Source organism: Eretmochelys imbricata, chromosome 2 (assembly GCF_965152235.1).
Source record: "Eretmochelys imbricata isolate rEreImb1 chromosome 2, rEreImb1.hap1, whole genome shotgun sequence".
Taxonomy (NCBI): Eukaryota; Metazoa; Chordata; order Testudines; family Cheloniidae; genus Eretmochelys; species Eretmochelys imbricata.
The window spans coordinates 119,894,699-119,904,762 of record NC_135573.1 but is presented as its reverse complement, the minus strand read 5'-3'; the positions used below and the strand labels follow the sequence as shown (position 1 = coordinate 119,904,762).

The 10,064-nt window shown below is 44.3% G+C and overlaps 1 protein-coding gene across 1 annotated transcript; it reads right to left on the bottom strand.

Moving 5' to 3' along the window:
• Positions 1-4,533: 4,533 nt before the first annotated feature.
• Positions 4,534-9,734, bottom strand: FOXF2 (forkhead box F2). The gene is made up of 2 exons (XM_077809140.1): positions 8,747-9,734; positions 4,534-4,700 (listed from the first exon to the last, which is right to left on the bottom strand). The coding sequence occupies exons 1-2, from the start codon at positions 9,732-9,734 to the stop codon at positions 4,534-4,536; spliced, it is 1,155 nt and encodes a 384-aa protein (XP_077665266.1).
• Positions 9,735-10,064: the final 330 nt, after the last annotated feature.

The window sequence follows — 10,064 nt, the reverse complement described above, 5'->3', positions numbered from 1 at the left end:
AATTATTTAAATCTCAGCTCATGTGTCGAGGATATATCTTTCAGCGTTCAATAAAATCAGATTTACTCCGACTGAACAAAAATCTTTAACCTTCCTTCGCCATGAAAGTTGGCTAATATTTCTCTGGATTCTGTAGACAATGAACAAGAAAATGAAGTGCATTGTCAATCGGGATTAAAATACAATACGAAATCAATCCGCTGACAATTTTGATAGAATAATCTGTGAGTGAATTTTGTTAAATAAATACACTGGATGTTTTCCGGAATATGTTAACCAAATAGCTGCTCCAGCTTCAACATGTCACACAAGATAGATCCGCACTTGGCTAATTTTGTAAACGTTAAACGGCTTTGCCAGAACTCTCCTGTCTTTTGAGTGGCTGAGGTTTTTCTGGTGTAGTGTAAACACTACCAAGGAAAATCCCCATGTTGGTGCTTCAGGCTGTGAGGAAATCAGCAGATGGAGAGAAAAATGTAGATTAGATTAGATACGATACATTCCAATTTGGTCGACTGCAGTGTTCGTGGTCAAGATCTCATTCCTGTGCTACACAGAACCTCGCTTTAATGTGATGTAATTATGGACATGTTAGTGTTTAGTCCACCTTTAATCCAGTTACCACAAACTCTCCCAGCAAGTGCGAACTCTATTGCTCTGCTAACAGGGATGAGTTTACCTGTGATTGTGTAGATCAGTGGGTCTCGACTTCCTCCTCCTGTGCCCCCCATATTAGAAAAGAAGGTATAAAGACCTATCTAAAGAAAGGGTTGGTGACCACACCATCCTGAAATCTGTTTGTGAACCGTAGCTTGAAAACCTATGACGTAGATCATATTTTCACACCCAGTCGGTAGAGCTGTGTGACTCGGGTTAAACCACCGTCCAAGGAAGGAAGCTAGAGCCTCGATACTATGGGGAGGTGTAGACAGAAACTAAGGCAGAACGAAGCATGTCAATGGGTGCAAAGGGGATGGAAGAAGCAGAGCGAGGAAATAGAGCATGGTCATTGAAAATTCAGATAATTAATCACGGTGCTAATTGAGCTGGTGGCTGACTGAGATACATGCCCGGCAGCATTTTCAACCAGCTGATGTCCGTTTCAGTGACTCAACGGTAGGGTTCCCAAAAGGGTGACCCGCAAAGGGTTTTGGTTTTTTTCCCTTCCTAATTGGGGTCGTGCCCTTTCTGCTTGGTTAGGATGTAAGTGGAAGCCCGGAAAGGGATTTTTCAGAATAAATAAATACAATTCTGTTTTTTAAACTTCAGAAGTATCGAGATGTGAACTCTAGTCTTCTCTCGTTTTGCTGGAGCCTCCTGGGTGCTTCCGATATAGGTACTGTGAAAGTTAACCCGTGAATTAAAACGCTGGAGAAGTTGGATCTTTAACGAAGGCCTCCTTTCTCCAGGCTGCTCGGTAACCACTGATGATACCCAAAGCAAACCGAACCCTAGGGCGCTTTCAACTGTTTGATTAAAAGTCCCTTCTGCAGGGGCAGAGCTTTCCGGCTTTTAACCCTTGTGGCGTCACTAGCCCTGGAGGTTGCTGGAGTCTTGCAGGCTAGAGCAGCTCGGAGTGCCGACAGTAGCAAACGCTAACATTAAAATGGGGCTAATTTGGTTTTATTTCATTGTATTCCCCCCCCCCCCGCCGCTTTGCAAGTCACTTAAATTTGAAAGAATTATTGGGTGAAGATTAGGAATCCATTTCACTGCCATTCCCCGGCTCCTGTTGATAGTTAAATCGGTCTGTTTCTGAAGCATTCTCTGTCCGTCTAAAAAACGTGGAAAAGAAAACGTACATTTACCGTCCAGAAATACAGAAGCAAAGGCAAGCTCAAAACTGCAATATTTCCTAGTATGGCATTCTTGTTATGAAGGTGTGTGTGTGAGAGAGAGAGAGAGAGAATATTGCCGGAATGGAATCACTTCCAGAAATAGAAAGAACAAAAATATATCGAATAGGAACATTTGAAGCACCACAAATGCCGTTGGTATTTCGGTCTTAATGGTCAATGACACGGTGGGTCCAGTAGGGGGCACTAGAACCATGGTCTATTCAATCTGTTAGGCAAATTCAGTTTTTTTGTCTTTGAGGTCCTGTCATTCTCTGTATAAACAAGTTACGTTCAAGTGTTTAGGATATAAATCACGACCAGGCAGGCTTGCCTCGGAAAGAATGTAAACACAGCACTGTGGTCGGAGCAAACTCTGAAGCTGACTTTATAATTTATTGCAGGCCCCTGAGAAGCTCAGGGGGAAAAAGGGCATGTTTGAGTATAAATATAAAAATGGAGATTTAAAAAAAAAATCATTCTGATCAAATTCACTCCCTACTTAGGAGTTTAAAGGCGCCAGGGGGCATGGATGCTGCAGTTTAAACAGGAGTTTGTTTCCTTCCTTTTAATATGGACTGGAGCTGCACTGAATTGTATGATGCCTGAGGATATGATTGCATGCGATCAGGGGGCAAACTTGCGGTCTAAGGGAGAACAGATCTTTTAGCACTGAATTGGCCAAGCCGGTGCCACAGTTTCTTTCCCGTAAGAAAGTGTGATGTGAGGGAAGACATACATCAGCTCGATTCTATCTAACCTACCGAGGAAGCAGACCAACAACATCCTTCATATTTAATTCGCCACATGGGCTACGGAATAGCATCCTGGGGGGCGGGAGTGAATTTCTGAGGCAACCATCCTTGCACGTACAGATTCATTTTGCTTTCATTGACGGATGCACATGAAAACTTGACAAGCTTGAGGTGGTCCCTTAAGAAATCCAGCCAATACAGTAAGGAGAAGTGGCTTCAAGAGACATTAGTGCATCTGATCCCCCTGTGTGGAAGTCTCTTTTAAGGCTCCATACAGGGGTCCCACAGTGTGATCAAAGGGTTGTAGTTTATAAACGTGACTTCACTGCTTTACGTAAGCAGAAAGGTGTATCGCTCCTGAACTCCAATGATTTAAGGGATGAACTGACTTTATGAGCTGAGATTGAGTAAATGTTCAGCTCCATGTAATTTTAGATCTATCCCTGGGGTTCCTTGCGGCTGCCCCACTGACACTCAGACATGTGTTTTCAGTATCTTGACATCAAAACTGTTACATGACTACCTGAACGAGTAATTAAGAAGCCACGATTTTACTTAACGAACAGTAGGATGCTTTTCTGAGTTACAAAAAGCCTGCCCCACAATCAGAAGTGACAAGGCACTATTTATCTATAGCTTTATCCTGCATTCCTAGCGCACCCCAAACTCCTGTTGAGTTCATTGTTTCGATAAGGACAAGGACAGCAGAATTTGGGCCAACTCCGACCCAAAGCATTAATACAGGGAAAGAGCAAAAACAGGAACAATTCTGAAGAAGAAATCACAATCATGGTCAATTGGATGCTCTAAACATTGTTCAGTGCAATGGAGGCGTTAGATATAATTGAAAGACGGTTTGGATTTCTAACATTTTGATTATTTGTTTTTATGTTAACGCTTTCCCCCATACTATTGCAAATCCTCCATAAGTAGCCGGGGAAAACGAGAGAGACAGATAGACAGACACTCCAAACCTAAGGCTAGCTCAGGACACAGATCCCTCTGCAGGTCAATTACTCTCACCCTCCCTTCAATAGTACCTGCAGGGTCTAGGGTGTCTTATTATACTTACTACACTTGGGTTGAAAGGGACAATTACAAGAAGGGTTAGAGTGAAACTAAATGCCTGGCCAGTGCATGTTCGTTTATACACATTTTATTGAAAAAGAATTTGTACATCAAAATATTTTTGGCAAACTGTAAAAAGTATACATAAGTGCAAATATATTCTCCTTTTAAAGCAGTTAAGTGTGCGAGTATACACAAGATGTATTTAAAATATTTCTTTTTAAAAATACTGTGGTAGAAAACAACTTTGTAAAAATAAAAACAAAACATTGTATTGTTGCAATACTGGAAAAAATGAACTTTCTTAAACTCTATACACGAAACGTCTAAGCAATATACTTTTAATAATATTGATTGGTGCTGGCGTCCATAGAAAGTGTTTCGAAAAAAAGTAAACTTTAATTAACACTCGAACCACTTAGAAAGGGAATTTGTCGCTGGTGTTGGGTTGAGGCAGATTTTTCCCAGTCAAAGGAAACTTGTTTCTACTAAAAAAAAAAAAAAAAAAAGATAGAACTGAGCACTTTTACAGACCCTAATTTTTAGGACAATGGAGATCACAGAAATGCATTTTATTATTAACTTGGATAGACTTCCTATAAAAGATACCCTTCCCCCGCCCTCCCAAGCACATACACACCCACAAAAGAAAATCTTTCAAAAAAGCTTTGGAGCATTACATCAACTTTTTCTGTCTTTCAAGGTGTGGCAGGGGACAAAATGGTAAACAGTGCTGCCTTATGTAATTTTGCTAAGTGACTTGTGTACTATTCAATGCTATCAGGAGTGCACATTACATTTTATCTGCGTGAGTCCGTCTATACCTCAAATCTGTTAAACAGCCACCTGACTGTCTTTATTTGATAGTGCTAAGTTCACATCACACAGGGTTTGATATCTTGACAGACGCTTTGATGGTGATGGTGATGATAGTAAGATCCACTAGCAGAAGGGTGAAAAGAAGAAATGCCATTAAAATTGAGAACAAAATCTTTCCTGTCACACACTGGGGAAGAGTGATGCTGGTAGCGAGGCAATCCCACTGCAAGAGAAGAAAATAACAAGAGCTTCTCAGAAATTAGCTGGACTCTGTCTGAAAGAGTGGTTCTCTGTCTGACATACATCGTAGTTATGGCGAATATAAATTCAGATATGTGGGGAAATTAAACGTTACAGATGTGATGTAGCCTTCTGGAGCATTTAAGAAGGCCTCCACGAAATGTTAATTTCCTTGAAGACACTTTCAAAAGACAGTCTGAAGGCTATTGAAATTTACAAGGTAAGTAGTCTTGTCCCATTTCTCAAAAAAGAAAAGTGTAAAATTATTGTGCACACATACATACTTAAATAGTTTGTGTGTATTTGTGTGTGTGTGTGTGTATGTGTATAATATTATAAACACAAAGAATATGCTTGTCAGTGTGGGTGTAGAGATCTAGATTATATAGATAATATGGATTATATAGATACATACAATCTATACCCATATACCCACAACACGCACAACCTCATATACATGTTATGTGTATATGGTGTGTATGTGTGTGCAGGTATGTTTGCTGGAGTTGTGCACACACACATCTCTGTACCCCCTCGTGTGTGTGTGTGTGTGTGTGCGGGCAACTATGCGAACACACCTGCACTTTTTTTTTCTGAATTCAGTGCAGATAATGATCCTGATCCTGCCCTATCAAAATGAATGGGAGGTTTGTTATTGACTTCAGTGGGCAGAGGATCAATGAGAATTAATTGTATTAATTATAGAATGTGAGTGTGTGTGTGTACTGTATCTGGCTATAGTTAGACGTGTATTCATATACTTAAGATACAGAGGAATGATGCCCTACACTTAAACCAAAAAGTACAATACCTCCCCCATACAGTATCACGAGTATATAAATCAGGTATCAGCCTCACTCAGATATTTCAAACCCCACAGCCACACGCCAGTGTGCCCGGTTCCGGATGTGCTGTACTCTTTTGGGAGCAATTCTATACAACTGTGGGGCTGATCCTGAGGTCCTTTATTCAGACTTTATTCTCCCGGTGGGAGCTTTGCTTGAGAAAGGACTGCAGGATCTAACCCAGGTGTTCCCCCCCACCTTTCCCAGAGCAATCTGTTCATATCTGAAAGGGGATGTTCAGTGGGTTCAGATTTTTCCTTTGGCCTATTGGACCTTTTCAAATCTTATTGGAAAAGAAGCCTATTGGAGGTTCTTCAGTAGCTTATCAGAGTCCCGCAGAGACTGGAGCAAATCTCCGACAGCACAGAACATCAGCGTCTGCATTTGTAATCTGGATAAAACTTTGTAGATTCCAAGGCAAATAGGTCTCCAGCTTCTGTGCCCGGAGGCTAGGCAGCCCTCTTGTACAGTGAGGCATGTACAGTATTCATTGCAGCATGCCTATCTCTTCCTGAGCTGCTGTCATTGTCCCTTTCCTCACCCCACAGTGCTCACTGTGGAAAGGTGATTATTTCGCTGGATTTCCTTGGTCTTTCTAATAACCCTGCTGGTATGCTCACAATAAACCATTGCACTTTTTATTACAACCCTGATTCAATCAGTGAGCATGGTTTAATAGTGTGCGAAAAAATGTCTCCCTCAAGCCTCCAGGAGAACAAGTCTCTGTTTCCAATCTTTTCTTTTCTTATTCTTGGGTCAGATGCAAGTCCAAGGCTTAAACTCTACACCATCACTAACTTAAAAGGCTAGTGATTTGATATAGGTTTATTGACCGATAAAAACACATTTTGGAACCAAATCTGCGTCGCATTAAACTAATAAAAAAGCAGCTACAGAAACATTATGTGCACTTGTTATTGCTTGTACGTTGTAGATTAATGAGAAATAATTGCTCTTATTCATATACTATTAAGAATTCTTACAAACCCAGGAACTAATTTTTACCATATAATGCCGCATATACATAAGTGTATATATTCACAAACAAAACCTTTTTAGCTACCTAGGGTATGATGATCTGAGCTGCTTTCACTAAAGGCCTGGGCCCAAATCATGGCATTAGTTTTAAACAGAACACATTTATTGAAATCAATTGGAAATTCCGTTCAAAAACTGACTGCACGATTTGCCCTCTGATCTAGCACATCTGAAATAAATATTAATTTGTCCCTTTGGCACAAATGATCTTAGCTAGCTAGCTAGCTAGCTGGCTGGATCTATATTTATAGCAGCGAGCTAGCTATGGGATCTGTACTTCTCTTACGTTTTAAAAGGATGAAACTGGATTTAAATAATCACATTATTGGAAATATTTGAGTTTTAACGGTAGAACAAAATCCCTTGAAAACAAAACAAACAAACAAACAAAAAAAAACAACCTGTACTTGGATTGTCTCCACGTCCCTTTCAAAATTAAAATGTTGCACTCTGATAACAAACGTCACTTCTAAGATCCTGTTGATTCCATGCCCACTGAAGTTGCTTACTGCATTTTTGGGATACATTTTTTATTTGTAAACCTCAAAGTATTTCTAAAAGCTGTCCAAAGGTTATGAAAGTGTTCCTCGAGGGGTTGGCGAGAATATGCAATTGTGAACGCGCGTGTCTGTTCAGAAAAAGGATAAGGAAGATTATTGTTCTGATCATAAAACCAAAGTGAAGAATTAATCTAATCTGTAGAACGGGATTTACAATTAAAGGAGGCTCTAATCTGGCATTTCGAAAGTGCAGATTCCGCCTGGGCAGATGGAAACTCTTTGTGGAGGTAGGGTTCGCTTACTGTTTTCTGGACCAAGGTCCATTTCCCAGGAGCTGCTGTAAAGCACTGAATTCCTGTAGCTGCTGCTGCTTTACAGATCAGCCTCTGAGATTATTTTCAAGGTTTTAACGCTGCGGTTCTGTTTGGTCAGCTTCACTGCTGAGATAAATTTAGCCAATGCAAACTTTAAACCTTCCTTTCCTAAAGGACATCCAGAACCGTTTGCACTGTTAAGAAGTTACTTCTCTGCGAGCGAAGCAGCCAACAAAGGTTAAACATTGCTTTCCAAAGTGAAGGCTGGGTATTTTAGATCGAAAGGTACAGTGCAATTCTTTGAGATGAACAGAGGAATGATTGACAGCCCTTCAAGTAGCGGGGGGTAGGAGGGGGAACCCAATGAAGAGGGTCTTCTGTATTTGTTACTTGTTGAAATTCCCATAAAATTGAACAAGACCCTGCTCTCATATGGGTTAAGTCAGGCTAAAATCCTCTTCGGTGTGGTCCAGCCCAGACTGTCTTTGTTTGGTTAACCTCCAAGACCCACATTTAAAAGGGCTATTTGGAAAATTCCCCCCTAACAACTTAACATCTTTTACCCATTGTTGTGCCTTGTTTTCTCCGCTAATGTCCCCTTTGCAGTTTTTCTAAGAATACATTTTCTATAATCACTAGAGCAGGCAGGGAGGGGAGAAATCCAGGCACATTTCCCCCTCCGGTTGTAGAAATAGATTAGATCTGCTTTAATCTCTTCTGCATTTTTAAAGATTATCGGGTTTTCCGCCCCCCCCCCCCTCCGCCGCAGCCTGCAAGACTTTGGAGGTAATATTAAACACCTTTTTCAGTCACTCTTGCTATAAATCTCCTTGGGTTTTTGTATTTAATGTGGGATTTGTAATTATTTATGGTTTTCCTAGTATTTCTGTCTAAGAAATCAAACAAACATACCAGACGGGTTGAAACTGACAATACCATAAAGATAAGGATCTGGGTTTTAACCTCTAAACTAGTAATAACAACACTAACGGACATGTTCATATTGAGATCCAAACCCACAGCAACGCAGTAGTGGATGGCAATTTTTGTTCTCCCCATACTTAGCCAGAAACAGAGCAAATGTGTTCACGAACAATAGCTCTATTTGTCCTTCTCGGACCAGGTTTTGTTTTCTCTTGTCAAGCTCTGTTTTCAGAGAAAACACAACGCAGCCCCAGCCTCGCCCTTGTTCCTGGGCTCTTATCTGACAGCTTCAGTAAACCAGAGTCAACCACCAGATTGCCCAAACTAGGCAGCGATTGGAGAGCCTCCTCTAATCCTAGCAAGAGCCCAGCCCCAGCCGTAAAGGAATGAAAGTGGAAGGGGTATTACCTGACAGGTCTTCCCTGGCGTTTTGGTGCAGATAGCTTTGCTCCAAAGAGTAGCTGGGCATGCTGGAGTGGATGCCCGTGGAGGCTGGGTTACTGGGTGGAAGGGCCTGCTGCTTTATATACGGAGATGCCCCCGATGCTGTCCAGTGAGCTGACGGGCTCGTGTAGGGGGAATGGCATTCAATTGCACTAGCCAGGGCGGGTGAAGACGGCACGGGGCTGCTGCTGCTGTCGGGACCGTAGTCCCCGTTGGAAGTCACCGGGCAGCTGGCCATGTAGGTAGAGCCCGGGTTGGGGGACATGTGAGGGGCGTGATGCCCCCCGCTCAGCGCGTCGTAGCCGCCGGCCATGGAGTTGGTCATCATGTCTAGGTTGTAGCCGTTGGCGTGGCAGGCCAGGGAGGCGGAGGGCGCCTGGAAGTCAAAGCCCTGGGGCAGGATGGAGGCGCTGAAGCCGATGCTGTTCATCATGCGGTACATGGGCTTGAGCGCCTGGCACTTTCTGCGGAAGCCCCGGGGCCGGCGGCGGAAGGAGCCTTCCTCGAACATGAACTCGCTGGCCGGGTCGATGGTCCAGTAGTGGCCTTTGCCGGGGCGGCCCAGCCCCTTGGGCAGCTTGATGAAGCACTCGTTGAGCGAGAGGTTGTGGCGCACTGAGTTCTTCCAGCCCTGGTAGGAGCCGCGGAAGAAGGGGAAGCGGCTCTGCAGGAACTGGTAGATCTCGCTCAGGGTCAGCCGCTTGGTGGGCGAGCTCTGGATGGCCATCACGATGAGGGCGATGTAGGAGTAAGGGGGCTTCTCGGGCCGCCGCAGCCCCGAGCTCGCCTTCTTGTTCTTGCTGGAGGAGGAGGAGGAGGAGGAGGAGGAGGTCTCCAGGGCGGAGGGGGGCGGCTGGCTCATCAAGGCGGACTGGAGAGCTCCGGGAGCCGGGCTGCAGGAGCGGAGAGGGGCCGGGGGCTCCAGCTGCTGCTGGCCGCTCTCGGTGGTCATCTGGCGGAGGGAGGGAATGGAGGGGTGGGGTGAGGCTGGAGCGGGGTGCGGCGGGCGGGTGCCCGGGTGGGCTTGCGGGGAGGGGGCGAGCTGCTGCTCCCGGGGGCACCTCCTAGTGCTGCTGCTGGAGGCGGCGGCGGCGGACTGCAGGCAGCGCCCTGTGCATCACTCCCCCAGCAGCGCCCGCCAGGCCCCTTGCGCAATGGCTCCCCTCCTTTGCGCCGCGGCGAGCGAGGCACTTGGCAGGGCGGATTAGGCTGCGCTCCGGCTCGCCCCCTGCCCCCTCACTGCACTGCCTTGGGGAGGGCTCGGCTCAGGGCTTCTGACATT